Genomic DNA, 18637 nt, shown 5'->3' on the forward strand with positions numbered 1-18637 from the left:
TGATTTCAGAACCTTGTTCTTGTAAACCATGACATGTCCTGGAACTAAAATAAGAAGTTTCTGCTAATTGGGAATGTAAATAAAATAAACGACAGAGACACAGGACGCGAGGTTTACCGATAGGCTGGCGGTAGGGGTGGCACACGTGGATGTCGAACGGTCGGTGGGTGGTGTTGACGAGGGCCTGACGACCCGAGCCGTCGTACTTGCTTCCCCTCTCCACTGTTCTGGTGTTCCAGTCAGTCCAGTACACGCTGTCCTCAAACACGGTCAAAGCAAACGGGTGGGGCAGAACCCCATCGTACACGGTGTGGCGATGATTTCCATCCAGATCTGAGAACCTGAGGAGAGAGAGAGAGAGAGAGAGAGACAGAGAAAGAGAGAGAGGGGAAATGACTGGATGTCAAAGTGCAAACCATATCATCCACACTGGTAAACTGAACATTGCTTAAAAATCTATTCCCTTGGGATTCCGAAACAATTCCTATATTTTTCCCCTTCAAGATCAAATGCATCTGATTCTTAGTCTTTGACCAGAAGATCCAAAATGGGAGTTTCAGGTAAACGTAATATATTATTGGGGGTAAAAATGTAGCACATTGGATTATATTGGGATGGACCAAACAGACAATACAAAACAATGGCCTTACTCAATGTAGTTGAGGTGGGCGTCGGACCAGTACAGTTTGTCGTTGGAGTAGTCGATGGTAACCCCGTTGGGCCATTCAATCTTAGTGGTGATGATGGCAGATTTGTTGTTTCCGTCCATTCCAACGCGGCCTATAAAGGCCTTATCACCCCAGTCTGTCCAGTACACGTACCTGGACACAGCGAGCAACAGGAGAATTACCACAGCTTCAAACTCACTGAATATCCGCCAAGCAAAATCAACCTTTACAACAGTTCAATTCAATTCAGTTTCATTTGTTAAGCACTTTTTGCGGCAAACATATTTAAATAAACATATTTAAATAAACAGGGCTTAACCAGAGTGCACGACAGAAACAAACAAATAACCTTTCACACTATAAATAAGAGGAAATCGCAAGAAGGGAAGTCCTCTCTTTACAGACTGGCACCAGAATATAAGGTTATATATAGAATATAGGGTTAACTACATTACTGAATGAAATAAAAAATTTTAAATACAGACACCTCAGCACTTACCACTAAATAAATAAATGAATGAATGCTTTCTGTGAAGTAGAAGCAACATCATTTTCTTACCCATATTTTGGATGCACCACTATAGCCCTGGGATTCTCAAAGCAGTAGGTATTGTTAGGGTCCACACAGTGCTCCGCCAGTTTCTTCACAAAACGTCCGTCCAGTTCAGACACTTTGAGGCAATCCAAGAAACTGTCCACCCAGTAGAGTTTCCTACCCACCCAATCTACAGCCAAACCCTCACCGTGTAAAACCCCGTTCACAACAACCTCTCTTCCCGTCCCATTATAGAACATTCGCTCCACCACCCTACGGCTGACGTCGATCCAGTACAACCGCCTGTCAACGCGGTCAAAGTCCAGGGCAACCACGCTGGTCAGTCCTTGGAGGATGAGGGAATAGGCTTCTCCATCCGTGGACAGATTGCGCAGGTAGTAACGGTTGCTGAAGATCAGGTACGGGTGAATGTTGCTGTTCTGTCTGCAGCTCCGTCCGTCCGGTTCTCGCAGGAAGCCCGGGGCGCACTTACACACGTACGAGCCCACCGTGTTCTCGCACACCTGACTGCACACGCTAGGCGTGTCGTTGCACTCGTTCACGTCATCGCACGTCTTGTTGTCGGACATGAGGCGGTATCCGGGACGACAGGTGCAGATGAAGCTGGTGGGCGTGTCGGTGCAGTTGTGGTCGCAGTGATGCATGGAGGGGTCCGTGCATTCATTGATACCTGTGGATAATTAGCCGAGATCCAGCAGTGATACAGTTACACACTCTGTTCTTCATAAACTCATAAACAGCTTTCTTTTCTTTTGTCCTCCCCTTCATGCTCACTGACTGCAATTTAGCTGCAGGGGTGACGATGAAATGTAAACAATGCGACTGAACTGCTTCCTCTTATCAATGCGAGAGATAAAGGAGAAAAGAAAAAGAAAGAGTTCATGGAAACTGGAAAAGAGACTTATTGAATTAGTGACTCATTTTCTCTATTTTATTTTAATGAAATCCAGATGCGTGGCCTGGTTTACTGAAGCCGGTTGAGGCCTTAGCCTATGTTGGAATCGCTAGCACGTGCACAGCAAATAACGCGATAGCTGATAAGAGATGCGAGACAAATTCTTTCACCAAACACAGGTGGTGTAAGTAGATTTGCACGACCTACACATCCTGTCAATGTTTAGTCAGTTTGGTTTCAGACGCGCTGTATCTCAGGACTCACCGCAGCCTTTCTCATCGCTGTTGTCCGTGCAGTCGTCGTTTCTGTCGCACACCTCACTGGCGGGGATGCAGTGACCGTTTTCACACCTGAACTGTCCCGGGGGACAGGTGGGCACAGGCGTGTGGCACAGGTGGTCCAGCTCATCGGATTCATCCCCACAGTCGTTGTCTCCGTCGCATAGGAAGTCGTGGGAGATGCAGCGTCCGTTCTGACAGGTGAACTGGTGCTGCTGGCAGGGTGGGTATGTACAGCCTCTTTCATCACTCCCATCTCCACAGTCATTACGCCTGTCACACCTGCCCAGAGTAAAACAGCAGCTTACGCACACTGTCCACGTACACACAGATAAACACACAGATACACAGATACACACACACACACACACACACACAGAAATACCATCCAAGAGATTCTCAAAGGCTAAAAGAACTAAAATAATAAACACCTGTTGCTAGGAGATAAGATATGACCTCAGATGGCGATTGCCTATGAGGAGCTATCTCCTCTGGGAAAATAGCTATAATAGTTAATTCAAATCACTGTGATTCACGATGAAAAGGCAGCAGTTTGGAAGAGCAGATCCAGACACACACATCATCAGCCAAAAACACTAACTCACGAAGCTTTTAACCATTCACATGCTCAGCGATAACCTCGCATCTCGGGCATAACAAATCACTATGTCACTCGTGTCTTCTTTTTTCATCTCTACTGGAAGCAGAATATTCACACAAAGCTTTGAAAGCAGAGGTATGTAAGAACAGGTTGCATGTCGGTCTCTATTACAGAGGAATCTTTGCTTGTTTGTTTTCCTCTTTCTTTTAGTTTCCCGTACGTGGGTTCGCGGCTAGCTCTGACCTGTAGGAGCTGCGGATGCACAGGCCGTTGCTGCAGGTGAACTCATTCACGTTGCAGGACCTGCGGGTGCAATTCTGATGCTCATCGAACGCATCCGCGCAGTCGGCATCCCCGTCACACACCCAGTCCCGCGGGATACATTTTCTCTGCGGAGGCCGGTTATTCACACAGGTGAACTCCAGGGATGAGCACGTGCGGTTGGCTGTACGATGGAAACGGGGGGGGGGAAATGGTTAAAAAAAAAAAAGGCCTTAAATCTGATGAAATCCGTTTTTTTCTCCTGTATTAGTTTTTTTATCTTAGTTTTTACTGGACTATACAACATTTCCCGTTATAGAAAGTCAGGAATATCGTCACTGCGTCACAACTGTTACAATACAACAATCCATATGTGTATCAGTCCACATTCCGTGAGCAATTCTGCATTTCTCATGGTGACACTTTATTATTCTACTAGTCTGACTGGCTGTTTGCCCACTGTGTGCAGTTAAAGCGGAGTCTGTGCCATGCTGCAGGCCTACAGAGGATTCATGCTGTGATGCTCTGAAATGAGTGAGAGCCAGTCAGCAAAGACATCCACAAAGCAGCGAGTCAGGCAGGAGGAATCAGGAATGTAGACCAGCCTAGACTGTAGGCTTCCCATCTTAAATACCAGCCAGAGTACTACTCCAGTGTGACAGAGAGAAGAGAAGAGAAGAGAAGAGAAGAGAAGAGAAGAGAAGAGAAGAGAAGAGAAGAGAAGAGAAGAGAAGAGAAGAGAGTGTTCTTACCACAGTTGTGTCGCTGGTCTTCATCGCTCATGTCCCCACAGTCATTGTCTCCGTCACATATCCACGACGCTGCTATGCACCTGCCGTCATCACAGCGGAACTGATCCGCGTTGCACGTTCTCACCATTGTTGCTGCAAGGTCAGCAGAGGTCACATTAAACCAAAAAAGAACTACGGGAATGGTGAGCAATGATTAAACATCAGCTGAGTCCTTGCTTGCTCAGGTCAGCACTGACGGGAATTTCACCGAGTTTTTAGTAACTCATCAGTCAAATACGCGTTAATTTTTAGGCTTAAATTAACACAGAGGACTAAGACCTTTAAAAGGATAAGCAATGCAGTGCTACATTCCTATCTACACAAAGCACAAAAGACAATGAGAGTATCTACAATTACCCTTGAACAAAGAAGGAGGGGGGGCAGTATTTGTTAGAGAGGTTGTGTGTGTGTGTGTGTGTGTGTGTGTGTGCGCGCGTGTGTGTGGGTGGGTGTTGGGGGGGGCGTCAGTGCATTGGAATGTCCCTGACAATGGGTAAAGCAACTCACCACGTCCCTCACAGAAATCCACTCATCAGGGTTTAGAATCACACTGCAAACACCAGCTCTGTGGCGTCTTGATGACACCCATAATCACCACACCCCCAAAATAAACAGAAGCTACGACACATTCTTTCATTTTAAAAACTGACACAGAGACATACAGCAGTGAGACCATGGGGTTCTCACTCTCTCACAGGGACTGTTCTAACGCCCCCCCAGGACTTGTATGGCAGGTGGTGCAGCACCAGAGTTGGCAGGATCATGAAGGACCCCCATCATCCTAACCACAGACTCTCTCAGTGGCTGCGGTCTGGCAGATGCCTCCGCACCCTCTGAGAGGCCAACACTGAGAGGCTCCGTAGGAGCTCCTTCCTCCAGGCCATCAGAACACTAAATGCAGCCCATACCCACACTGGAGTCTAACTTCAGTCCTACACTGCCCCCCCCCCCCCATACATACACATATATATCTATACTATGTATATCTCATTCACTGTATGTATGGCATTTCAGTTTTTTTCTCCAGGGTGTATCTTGACCAAACTGTCGATGTAGGTCTTTTAATATGTTTTAGTTTCTTTATATCTTTTATCTTCCCTTCCTTTTTCTTACTAAGTTATTTCTTAAATTATACGTTTCTTATTGTGAGTTTTGCACAGTCTGCCCTGCTGTCGACCTTCATTTCACTGCTACTGTGCACTGTACCCTGACACGTGACAACCAAAACTTGAAACTTGAAACTCTGTTCCCCAAAATGAACTCTCGCAGGTTTTCATCACAGTAATATTATCACAACACTCACTGCAGGAGGAAGGTTCGTCGGACCCGTCCGCGCAGTCCGTGCCCTCGTCACAGTACCAGTGACCCGGGATGCAGCGTCCACTCGAGCACCGGAACTCACTCTGTGCGCACGTGGACGTGGCTGTGGGACAGAAAACAGAATGATACCAACTGCAGACTTAGTATCTCTAACTCTAGACAAGAAATTCATTTAAATAACCTTTAACTTCTATTGGGTACAGAATGACGCCTTGTTTTTACATTCAAACTGATGTTCAACAGAAAACACGCATTCAGTTCGATCAGACAAGTAAAATAGTCAGTCTCTGATCCTAGCTGAACGTCTTTAAAACAGAGAACAGCATCTATCAGTTCAGTTACTTCCCCGTCAGTTTAGTCAAAATCACTCCACAGACTGGGGAAGTGAATCATTCACTCAGTCCCAGCTGCTCTATTCAAAGACCAGGTTGGACTAACTAAGAAAACATACAATTGTTCTCTGCGCACAAAGCAGGCGACAAAATCATACACTAAATAAACCAAACTGACTATCTTGATTTAAAAAGAAAAATACTTTTCTCTTCTTTCTCATGGAACAAGGCACACAATCAGTCAGCGAGTTTATCTACATTCCCCTTAATGACTTCTCATTCACGACTAACTGTTCTCTAAGGAAACAGGACAAAGATTATTCATTCAGTCCAAACAAGCTGCTCCTCAGGGAACACCCAGTTTTCCTTAAGCAATAGGAGAGGTAAGCACAGTGGTGAAAAAAAAAGCCTTGGCAAGCTAAGGCATGCACGTGTTATCTGAGGCAGTGAGATGCTGAGCAGGTTAAGGTGGTGTTCAGTAGGACAGGGTGGTGTAAGGTGGAATAGTGTACAGAGGGACAGGATGGTGCTGGGTGGACACAGAGGACTCACCACAGTGTGTAGGGCTCTCGTCACTCATGTCTCCACAGTCATTGTCTCCGTCACACAGGTACGAGCGCGGGATGCAGATGTTGGTCGTCTGGCATTTGGTGTGCTCAGGCTGGCACGTCCTCTCAGCTGATGAGACAATACACTCATTTTCAGATCCTATGTAATTAAACTGCTTTTCCGTCTGAGGAACACGAAGTTGTTTTTTCTCTGTACAGTTTTGAATCCTGCTCTAAATTTCTATTGATACAAAAAAGCAGTCCAACTTCACATGAGGTGTACCTCTATTAGCTTTGCACCTACATTTTTACCCCTAGTGAGGAGGTACCTGCTGGGACAATGCACTTTCACACTGACTGCATGATTAATTATGCTGCACTACCATGTACACATGTTACATAAATAGACCTAGTAACACTGAACATACACAAAAAGCATAATTCTGTTATATAAACAAACAACTCTACTCCACTTTCTCTGAGCACATTCACTGTGTGAGGACTTACGGCAGTTCTGTTCATCTGAGGTGCCGTTGTCATAGCAGTTGTTAATGCCGTTACAGACGTACTCCTTGGCAATGCAGCGGCCGTTGTTGCAGGTGAATTCAGTGCTGGGATCACAAGGTCGAAAAAGGCAGCCCACTTCGTCACTGTTGTCTCCGCAGTCGTTGTAGTGGTCACAACGGTAATGGTACGGAACACATCGGCCGTTCCCACAGGTGAACACGGTGGGTTCGCAGGTGTGGAAGGCTAACATTCCCACACAATGAAAACATCAGTTACTCAAACAGCAGGCCACGAGAAAGAAAACCACAAAACCAAACAAATAGGTGCTGGATGTTACACAGACGTGAGCGTTACCTGAGAGAGCAATAAATGCTGCCATTTGTGGGACTGCATGCAGGAAATAGGTGCATTCAGTTATTGGTTAGTAGAGGGTCAGTCTGAGTTACTAACAGCTAGCCATGCTAACACCTAGGTGTGATTAAAGGAAAAGCAAGCATACACACCAAAAGAGGTGAAATCGTTCTTGGATCCTGAAAAGAAAGATTGATTGTATTGAGAATCAGAGATTAACAGTAATCAGCATTATGTTAGCAAACGTTAACAGGGGGATGAGGAAAAAGAGAGAAGGTATAGGCATGGTCATCAAAGAGACAGAGGGAAATAGGTTACACACACACACACACACACACACACACTAACAACGTATAACATACACACTCTCTAATGATCCTGTCTGACACGGATGCACTGACACACATATCAACGAGACAGACAGACCATTTACAAGGTGATTGAGCACAAAGATACTTTACAATCTCTCAGACAGACCCTACCCAGAGAGTAGACACAGACAACAACAGAGGACCACACATACACACCGACACACACACACTTCGCTGATGTTAGCACTCACAGACAAACACACAGATAGCAAACAAAAGGACACAAGAGAAAATCGTCCAAATAAGCAGAGCACTCCATATAAGCGCAGACTGGTCCAATACGACAGATTATATGACACATTCCAACAGAGGACAGTGGTGTCTTAGAGGGAAAAAAAGACAATCTTAAGGAGGGGGGGGCATAAGAAAGCTCAGCTTCACTGTTATCACTAGACATCCTGTGTTTCTGTGTGGCAGTTACTCGCTTCCCCAGGGTCTTACGTTCGTAACGTAATGTAACGTACCACACACTCTCTCCAGCTCATCACTGCCGTCCCCACAGTCGTTGTCATTGTCACACTTCCACTGGGCGCGGATACAGCGGCCGTTCATACAGGTGAACTGGCCGGGCTGGCAGCGGGTGCCATTGTCAGGGATACAGTACTTGTTGTCGGCCAGATACCAACGCCCCTCGGAGGGACACTGACACTCCGGTCCCTGAGGTCCTGCAAGGTACAACAGGGTGGACGATGAAACAGTGATTTACTGCAGAGATTTTCATTTGGGGAACATCCACATAACTTTAAAAAACACTGTTAGAAATATCAACTCTTACAAACACTAGCTCCTCTGTTGAAAAACAGTAGTCCTATGTTTCTCTCTGCTTGTTACACTATATATAGTTATGTGTAAATACTAACATAAATACTTCAGACTGTTTACGCGTTGGTTGGGGATTTATAACTGTATTCATACCTCTCTCTCTCAAAGCCCCTTAAACGAAATAACTAGTATATTATAGTTGGTTAACACCATATTTAAACCCTGCAGCTCTGATAATCTTTTACTCATCATAAACATTTATTATATTTTCTAAACAGCATTACCCTACAAAAAACTGATTTATGAATTTCTGACGAAAAGTATTCATTGATGTACAAATGTCTACCTGGGGTACAGATATGGCTGCATCCCCCATTGAACTGTTGGCAGGGGCTGCTACACTGTTGCTGTTTGCTGGTGGACACCACATGAATGTCCATTGGCCTGGACGGAAGGTTTTGGATCATCACTCGCTGGTCAGAGCCATCATGCTTGTTAGCACGGTAGATGCTGCGAGTGTTCCAGTCAGTCCAGTAGATGTGCTGACCGTACATGGTCATGGCGAACGGGTAAACTGCTGTACTCACGACAACCTCGCGATTGGCTCCAGTCAGAGAGCAACGCTCAATCTTCTGTCTGAATGATTACAAACATTTTTTTTTTTTAACATAAACTACAGTCATAACAATGTTTCTTTTCTTTGGGTGAGAAGGAAGACATCTAAAGGCAATTAGCCTCTTTGGTACATATCGGTGTATCTACATTTTAACCCCTATCAGCGCATTGTATTAATTGAGCATATTTTCTAAATTTGTTATTAGCTTACATAATAAGCACTGTGTCACCACACACAACATGGAAATATCCAAACAGATTATATTTACATAGAACATGAACTGTACATGCACGTAACTTACAATGTTAATGTCTTGTTAATAAATATTTATACTGAACATGGATTGAATAAAATCACTCTTGATCTACATGTAAATCTGAATCAATAAGTTATACTGTAATATACAGTATTTAAAAATGCATTCTTACAGGCTAGCATCTGCCCAGTACAGTCTTTGCTCATCATAATCCAGTGTTAAACCATTGGGCCAAACCAGACTGCTGTTCACTATCTCTGTTCTGAAGTTCCCTCCCAGTGTAGCACGCTCAATCTTAGCACTGGTCCCCCAGTCTGTCCAGTACATGTAGCTGAATCACAACCAGAGGAAAGAGAGACAATTTTATATGAGAAGTAACTGTTTAAGCACCAAAAACCGTTTGTTAGGACATGGTGGTAAATAGGTTAAATTAAAAAAAAAAAACTCTAAAAAGCTTTAAATGTCAAAACATATTAACTTCACTTATTGAAGTAAAAATCAAAAAAGAAAAAGAAAATGATTGTAATACTCCCCCAAACCTCTCATTTCACATTCAGTTTCTAATCAATTTGGTCATTTGAAGTCTTGAAATTGAAAGAGTATTAACGGTCGCAAAAGGGGGTGTTTGAAATTTTAGAAAGAGGTGTATAAATGACATGGTTTTGGAGGACTTACCCTCTGCAGGGGTCTAACATGATGGCTCTGGGTCTGGGAACATGAGCAACGACAGTTCTCTGAGAGCCATCCACTGCCATGGAGCTAATGGTTTGGTTAATGTAGTCACTGTAATAGATCCTCTTATTGATCCAGTCATAGGCAATGCCATCTGGAGCACCCAAATCTGCACAAATATGACACGACACATCACACAACACACCGAAAGAAAAGGCATTTTTATTAGCATCAACATTAGAAAATCTCCTGTTGATGGATTCTATCATTTGGTGTTTGTTCTTATAATTTACTTGGATTTTGTCTTGTGTCTGTTCACTAAATGATAGCTGAACTTCAAAACTCAAACTCAATGCCTTCACAAAAAATGTGTGTTTTTAGTCCATGCGCTGCACTTAAAGTCATTCTTGAAATTTAAAAAACACATAAACTGAGCTGATCCAAACACCACACTGCAGGCATTCCAAACCTCTTGATGAAACACGCTGAATAAAAAAAGTAGTTATGTTCAGAGATGAGGTTATGTCAAGTCAGTTACCTGAAGCCACTACAGTAGGAGGGGAGGTAGGTGAAGACAGGCTGATGTAGCTGATCTTGCTTTGCCCTGCTCCTGAGCTTTGGGTATAGTATATCCTGCTGTCTAGTCGGTCAAAATCCAGGGCTACTGAGGTGCGAGGAACATTCACCACAGGGAAAGGCAACGAATGGTCCTCTGGGTCCACACGGAGTGACCGGACGGTACTTTCCGTGGTGTAGATGAGGTAATCGTCACGAGACACCACACAACTCAGATCGTCCCTGGCCAGATTCCCAAAGGCACAACCGCACTTCTTGGTCTGGGTTCCCGGGAACGCGAAACAAAAATGGGAGCAGCCACCGTTGTCCACTTGGCAGGGGTTATTATTGAGGTCTGCGGCTGTGGTGGACTGCATACGCTGGTCAAATATGGTGACGTCCCTCAACATGTTGATGTTGTCCCTGATGACGGTGGGTTGATCCGTGTTCCCGGGCTCCTTGCTGGCCTGGAAGACTTTCTTCAGGTTCCTGTCGACCCAGATAATGTTGTTCTGGAACACGGTGATGCCATACGGTGTAGGGTAACGGCTGCCGTACCGCACAATCTCTGCCTCCCCTCCCTCAGGACGCACACGGGCGATCATGTCTAAAGAGTCATCCACCCAGTAGACGTATCCGCTCTGATGGTCCAGAGCCAACCCTCTGGGAGTGATGATCCCTGAGGAGATAAGAACGGTCCGATTTGTCCCATCCAGGAGAGCTCGCTCAATCTTGGGGGTCTGTCCATAATCCGCCCAGAAAAGATATCTGTTCTTAGGGTCTACCACAATGTGCCTGGGCATGTCCACCTGAGTCTTCAGAAGAACACGCCGGAAAGTGGTGTTTATTCGCAGAACCTCAATGTATGTCTCCGTCAAGAAGGCATTCGTGAAATAGAGGTTTCCTGGAAAATTCCAAACACCAAATAATTACAAATATATTACCAATCCAACCAAATTAGCTCAAATAAATTTAGTCAGAATGAGAAAAAAAGAAATGTGGGGAAATAAAAAAGTTACTAAAGAATCTCCTATCCAGTCATTAGTTCAGTGCCAGATGATCAATAACAAATGGTTGTTTTTCTGTCATAACATCACAGTGACAAAGATTTATTCTAAAATAACTTCATAATGGGCATAAATGTTTATGTAGATAAACTCTTTAAGCAGCTGTGCTCAATCTGCTGTAAATATTCAGGGTAGAAATCCATGTTTACTGGGTCAATAGGACACGATTAATGACTCGCTGTTGTTGCTTTCACTCGTTAGATAAATCTTCTTTCCAGCCACCTGTTTCTGCTTTTATCTTCCGGATCTCTGTGCTACGTCCTCATAAAGCTGCTTATGGTCTGGCCACACCCTCTGGCCACAGACAACCTCACTGCCCCTTGATCTTTGCCCTACTCAAGTAGATTCTCTATTGGATTGGCTTATCATGCTCTTCATAGGCTGCAAGGGAAATCTGCCAAAACCAAGGACTACAATTCCTGCCTAGTCACCTTTCTTACTTCAGGGTGTATGCTAATAGATTAAATCGGGTAATTAGAGCGCATGACTCAAACAAATGCTAGCAAGAGGTGAAAAAAGAAGGACCTAGAGACCTTACCTGAAGCCCAGTCTACGGCAATCCCTCGGATACCGTTTCGACCGACGCCAGAAGTGACTATGCTACGGAATCCAGATCCGTCAGGCTTGATTCGGCGGATACCGTTTTGGGACGACACTGTGCTGCTGAAGTCACACCAGTATAGAAAACCAGAGGGCATGTGCACATCTACGTGCAAAGCATTACGACCTAAAGGACATTGAGTTGAGTTAGTGCAGTTAGACAAGTTGCACTGTATCTGCGTATGTAATCAATACAATCAGACTCAGTTTTTTAGGACACCTAATGTACACATGATTGTGTGATCATGCTGTCGGATACCCACCTCTCCCTGCCACAGGTACCATAGCCTCTGAGTGATCGTTCCCTTCCAGACTGAAGCCTTTGATGGCTGTTAGCATGGAAATAACCACGAAAGACTGGTACGGAGCACAGGTTCTGTTATCAGCGTTGAGTTTGAAACCAGTAGCACAGGCGCAGGAATACAAGCCTCCAGGACGTGGCAGACACAGCTGTTCACACATTCCCACATTATTACTGCAACCGTTAGACGAGCCTGCAGAAGCTGAACATATACACACACACACACACACACACAACCACAGATACACAGAAAAACACAGAGAGAATAATCTTGCTTTTAGTAATCACCTCGGCAGCAGGCCACGCAACAGATGGGTGACAGCAGAGCTTTGGATGTGCAGCTAGTAAGGGGACCATTTGGTGGGGAAGGCACTAAAGCCTTTATTCCATTTTGCTTTTCTTGGACGGAAAATATTAATTTTACAACTGCCTGCACATGTCAGATTCATATCTTTCATCTGTTATTAGAACGTAAAGCTATGGTGAGGATAAGTGTGTAGAGACTGGCAGGTATCAGGCTAATTCGTGCTGCTCCGACCCAGAGGACACACAATAGGACTCAGTTGGTTGCCAAAACAGAACACCTGTTCACTGATCACGGAACAAAGGAACACTGATTCCTCCACCGACAATGCCAACTGTTCTTCTGTAAGGAGGAGGAACTAATTGGTAAAGTAATACCACACTGGGAGTCATTCTCTTTGGGTAATTGCTACATGACTGTCAAAAACCAAATTGCCTTCAAAGAAAAAGGTGAGCTATGGATCTAGTGACCCTGAGAGTGAAAGTGCATGCTGCAAAGTGACCATCAGTTAAAGTAGTGTTCTTTCAAACTACTGACCAGCTTAACCATGGCATAAAGAACCAGCAACCTAAAGCTTGCAGGAGAGTCTCCGACATTCCACAAGTACTAACACAGGCCAAACAATCAATAGCCAGGTAGCAAAAGTGAATCACATTGTCGAACGCTCTCCAGAGGTCACAGACTAAACTAAATAACGTAACAATGGGTGGTTCCAGATATCAAGACGTATAAAATTTTGCCAAACACATCTTGAAATGGGATAACTTCCAGAAACCAGTGAAAAAAAGAGTAGAAATATCTCAGGTTTCTTGGATTCATTCGAACACAATAAGTAGTTACATTGTGAGAAAATGTTTAATCAGACACACAGACTACTCACTCTCTCTGTAGTGAACCTTAAGCACCCTGAGCCCAGAGACGTTGTCTCTCAGCACCACCCTGTTGGAGCCCGTAGCTTTGTCCACCCGCTCTATGACCTCAAAGTCCCGGTCGGTGAAGTACAGGAAGGACTCGTGTACAGCCACACCCCAAGGGTGGGACAAGCCAGTCACCATGGTAATGCGGTTTGTTCCATCAGGGTCTCCACGCTCAATCTGAGGATTTTCGGAAATAAAAGAGTAAGATTGGAAGCTGTACATTTGAACGTGAGGAATAAATTACTAAAGTGCCTAATATTGAATATTAATCTGCACATAACGCCCAAATATGCTGAGAGCAAAATGTGACGTAAATGATTTACCAGTCCAGTGCCAGTGACAGCCCAGTACAGCTTATTCTCTTTGATGTCCACTGTGATGAACTCCACGTGGTCCAAGTTGTTTGTGAAGAGCACAGCAGAGTTGGACCCATCCATATCTGCTGATGCCACTTTGGCTGGAATGCCACTCTCCGTGCCCTGGTCGGTCCAGTACATCTTCCTGAAACACACAGAGAAATCTGCCTTGAATCTGCCTAACTTCATGTAAGGTCCTGTATGAAACAGTTTGATTTATTCAAACTTCTGACGTAGAACTGTCACTTAGCTAGCACCAGGCTATCATACGCGAGTATCATTAGCAGGTGAAACAATGGTTATCAAATTACATGAAGATAAGTTCCGAGATAAGACTAGAAGGAGGTACAAAACACTGATGTGTTGACGGCAAAAGGCTAGCAAAGGAATTTTGGGGTCTATATTGAGTTCATCCTCACTGGCACTTGTTCTCTGGAGAGTGTTTGCCAGCTGTGACTCTGGCTAAGCAGACTGTACCTGCTCAGGATATGACAGAACAGGCAAAGCTTCATAACCGAGGAGACCTGTAAGTGTGACAAGGACGGCTGGACACTAGGCTTACCCACGGGCTGGGTCCACTGCAATGCCAACTGGGGCGCCTGCACCCGTGGGAGTGCCATCATTGGTGATCAGAGTCTTCCTGTGTTGGACCTCTCCTTTCAGCCTAAGCACCTACACAAATACATACATAGACAGGCATATTCTACACGCTGTAGGCACCACAACAAAAGAATATAAACAATATAAGAAATAGACCAAAAATAGATCATAATCGTCCTCCACAGCAATCTATACTCCAAAGTTAAATACTTCTCAGTATAGTGTTGTTTCAGGTCAGATCTAGTCAGTAGTTTAGTTTCAAATCTGAAACAGGCAAACTAGGTAAGCCTAATTAATCTAATACAAACTTTGTAACACCCAGTGCATGAGAGCTTGGGCTGGTGTAAAATGATACAGATGATCTGGGTTAGGAGAATGAAATGGTGTATTAACGTACTGATACTCAGGATTAGAGGATTGGTCTGGCTTAGTGAAGTATACAGATGTTTTGGATTTGGGGGTTGGGTTGCTGTAAAATGGTGCGGATAATCTTGATAAAGACGGAGAAGTGGCTTTATGTAACAAGTAAATACTGTCTCACCTCAATAGACTGGGAGGAGGGGTTAGTGTAGTACAGATTCTGGCTCATCCAGTCCAAAGCCAGGCCCACGGGAGAACCCAAGATGGCTGCCGGAGCAAACTCTGTCCTGTTAGTGCCATCTGATTTCACCCGGTGAATTTCGCCCTGTACAGAACAGAGGACTGAATTACAACCCGGAATCCAGCCCAGCCTAACCGCAACTCCAACAAAGCTCGAGAGAAAAAAAAAAAAAAAAAGATGTCTTGTATACAGGAGAGCCAATATGTGCTTTCTGCTTTGGCACTTACCGGATGTTCCACCCAATATATCATCTGCTCTGCATCATCAAAGTCTACATCGTAACCGTTCTGTAACCCAGCAACCGGGACCATGGCATCGTTATTCTTATCATCCGGGTTTAGAGAGATGCCATAAATAATACTGTCCCTCACAACCACAAGGAAGGGCTTGTCCACTGTTAAAACAACACAAGCAACAGGTATCATCACCAAGGTTCTGTTACAGTCATTTAGCATATTGTTATAACCACACATCACAGACAATTTCTGTGTAATGCAATTAATCTTTATAGATATTGGTTAGATCAAAGAGTTTGCCCTGCCTGTGGGTATTTTCTCTGTCGTCAGATGAGAATCAGCCACAGTCAAAGTCATTTTTGCCCTTAGACAATCACTCACCTCTCCGAAAAAAAAAAAAAAAAAACGCATTTGACTTTGCTGACAAGAGCAGAAACCTGAGATCGACTCAACCGTCCACTAAAAAGCACTCGCAAGACTTTTAAAATAAAAGTCTGTTGTCCGTAGGTCAGGAAACCACAGACAGGACTAAGAGGTAACATGACTACAATTGCTCTGAAAAATGTAATAGAAGAATTGGCTCCTCCACCACTGAAATCCAGCTTTCATCGAGCCTTTTTGTTCACTGAGAACGTATGAACAGTTGCAAACTGTAACAGTTTAAGTTAGCTCTTTTGAACCGTTCACTAAAACACACCTCCTGTAAACAGGAATGATGTTTGTTAAGAAAAAATCTCCCTTCTACTTTTTCTTTTCTCTTTTTTTTTACCCAAACCTCATCTGTGAGTCATAATTAAGAGTGCTGAGTGGTTGTTTCCCGTGGGTTGGCGGAGTGCCTACCTCTGGCACAGGTGAGCTGGTCAGCAGCGAGGGTCCAGCCAGAGGGGCAGGCACAGGAGTAGAACCTGGGTCCAGATGCAGAGAGCAGGCAGATATGAGTACAGGGGCTCATGGCACACGGATTGTCACCTACGAAGAGAAAAATATAACGACTAAGTGTCTTCTCCGCTATTAATCAAAGGCATCGATGACGTTACCCGATATCGTTAAGCCTTAACACTCATAGAAAAGACAGAGGATCGTTTTTTTTTCACTTCAATTGAAAACAGAGATTCAAATTTGAAACATGGTATGGATCTGGTTTCATTAAACATCTGTTCTGTCCTATTGTTTGTAAAAATGTGTTTAGATTCTACAGTCATGATGTATCAGTGTGAGCTGAAAGCAACTGGCGGCCAAGTCTTATGTAACTGTGTTATTCCAGTACTCTGGCTGGTTGTGGACGTGCTGACAGATGGAGCTGTACCTGCAGGCTGCCGGGCTGGATGGACCGCCACCAGACCCATGGGCTGGGGGAGATTGTATAGCATCACTGTTTGGTTCTGCCCGTGCCATTTATTAGCCCGGATCACGCGGTTGATGTATCTGTCAGTCCAATACACAAAATCCTCAAAAATGGTGATTGCGTGGGGGTGTTGCAGTACCTTTTCATCAAGAGCCCCAAAAAGAAAAGAAGAAAAATAATATATACATACATATATATATATTTGAATGGTTTGAACAGAGTTCTGAGCTTACAGTTCAGGTTTTAAAGAACCACCATAGGTCTTCAATGAAAATTCCCTTTTAAGTGATTTTGTAATGATGCTTGACTTGATGCTTTATTTCACTTACAAACGCAGATCATCCATTTATTACTAGTCACCTATTTCAGATAGAATCTCAGATTATTCTTATTCTAATGCACAGAACAACTCAAAATATCTCACCAGGTCACTGGCCAAAACTTGTTTCCTGTTGTTGCCGTTATAATCGCAGAAGTCAATGAAATCCAGGTATGCATCAGCAAAGTACAGGAGATTGTTGGGGTAATCAATGGTCAAGCCATTGGGCCAGTAGAGTTTGTTACTGATAATGGTTGTTCTCAACTTGCCATCCATTCCCGCCCTCTCTATTCTGGGGTTTCTGCCCCAGTCAGTCCAGAACATGACATGAGCACTGCAAGTTAGAAACCGAATTGTGAGTCAAACAGCCCTGCTTATGACACCAAAATAACCAGCGTTGACTTAGCTTAAAAAGAATTTCATATGAGTTGGCAGGATGACCAATTTAGCAGTGGTACTCATGTTTACAGAGCGTTTTTGCTAGTCATATCGCACCTTTATGGTGGATTCCCATTAACGTCAATGCACTGGGGGACTTACTGGTTTCTGGGGTCCAACACGAGACCTCTGGGGTTGGTCACATTCTCACTGACCAGCACCGTTCTATGTGAACCATCCAGTTTGGACACCTCAATGGTTTCCAGTACGTAATCTGTCCAGTACAGATTTCTGCCTACCCAGTCCACAGCTAAACTCTCTGTCACTGTCACTCCACTGTCAAAGATCTGAAAAATCAAAAGCGTTTGGTATCACTTCAAAGTAAGTCTTTCTAATAATTTTGTGGTAAAATTCACAACACAATACAGACACTACAGCTTCAGCAGAGATACAAATTATGATATTACACCTATATATTCACAAAAATCATATTATACAAAACATGGAATTTCAAGGTAACAGTTTGTTATACATAGGTGTAGCACATACACTGTGCTTGCATGTGTAATGCTTATGTGAATGTACAGTTCCATTAGTGAAGACTGTTACATATGTGTGAACTCACCACTGTCCTATCACTGCCATTCCTGTGAGCGCTCCATATTCGGTCCTGTGTTGTGTCAGACCAGTACACGCGGTCAGCGACCGAATCAAAGTCTACGGCTACGATGTTGCGGCCATCTCTGACCAGAGAGCGCACGACGTTCGGTTGGGAGATGATGTCATCGGATATGATCTGATTACGACTCGCAACCAGCAAGAAAGCCTCCCGAGATCCTGTTAAGAGGAATAATGACAGTACGTTTTTAAAATGGACTGTCTGACAAATCTCCGTTTGTTTGGTTTTTTTACATTCATTCATGTCTTTTACTCCCGGGGGTTACAAAACTACAAAAAGATTATTACCAAAGCCACTAGATATCTACAACCAGGTATAAAGAGTACCACTGTTGGTAATAATGTTGAGAGAGAATAATGGTATATCAAATGACAGCATTTTTCAGCAGGCTATCTCTGTAATAGCTGCCCTCATGTCAGCAGAGGAGGTAATAAACAAGCCTTTGTTGGTGATTACAGCCTAATTACCCAATGCGAAAGTTTCTGACTGACATATATGTTATTTGTCTTATCTGAGGTAATCGGATCAGAGGGGAGAGAGCGAGAGAGCAGTGGCAGACAGTGTGTCCATTTGGACCACTGAGACTCGGCAGAG

General features: G+C 44.1%; 1 protein-coding gene across 1 annotated transcript in view; it reads right to left on the minus strand.

The window, feature by feature from the left end:
- Positions 1-18637, minus strand: part of lrp2a (low density lipoprotein receptor-related protein 2a) — a 57772-nt gene that overhangs the window by 14140 nt on the left and 24995 nt on the right. The window contains exons 28-55 of the mRNA XM_030786018.1: positions 17990-18201; positions 17527-17711; positions 17092-17320; positions 16629-16806; positions 16163-16291; positions 15314-15480; positions 15027-15170; positions 14448-14557; positions 13853-14030; positions 13493-13706; positions 12271-12510; positions 11946-12134; positions 10324-11244; positions 9789-9954; positions 9286-9444; positions 8588-8877; positions 7944-8144; positions 7261-7287; positions 7112-7144; positions 6758-7000; positions 6255-6380; positions 5354-5473; positions 4012-4143; positions 3242-3443; positions 2384-2679; positions 1228-1894; positions 651-821; positions 118-341 (exon numbers count right to left, since the gene is read on the minus strand). Coding sequence (XP_030641878.1) covers positions 118-341; positions 651-821; positions 1228-1894; positions 2384-2679; positions 3242-3443; positions 4012-4143; positions 5354-5473; positions 6255-6380; positions 6758-7000; positions 7112-7144; positions 7261-7287; positions 7944-8144; positions 8588-8877; positions 9286-9444; positions 9789-9954; positions 10324-11244; positions 11946-12134; positions 12271-12510; positions 13493-13706; positions 13853-14030; positions 14448-14557; positions 15027-15170; positions 15314-15480; positions 16163-16291; positions 16629-16806; positions 17092-17320; positions 17527-17711; positions 17990-18201 — 6153 coding nt within the window. The remainder of the gene's footprint in view (positions 1-117; positions 342-650; positions 822-1227; positions 1895-2383; positions 2680-3241; positions 3444-4011; positions 4144-5353; positions 5474-6254; positions 6381-6757; positions 7001-7111; positions 7145-7260; positions 7288-7943; positions 8145-8587; positions 8878-9285; positions 9445-9788; positions 9955-10323; positions 11245-11945; positions 12135-12270; positions 12511-13492; positions 13707-13852; positions 14031-14447; positions 14558-15026; positions 15171-15313; positions 15481-16162; positions 16292-16628; positions 16807-17091; positions 17321-17526; positions 17712-17989; positions 18202-18637) is intronic.

Source organism: Chanos chanos, chromosome 10, assembly GCF_902362185.1.
Source record: "Chanos chanos chromosome 10, fChaCha1.1, whole genome shotgun sequence".
Lineage (NCBI taxonomy): Eukaryota > Metazoa > Chordata > Actinopteri > Gonorynchiformes > Chanidae > Chanos > Chanos chanos.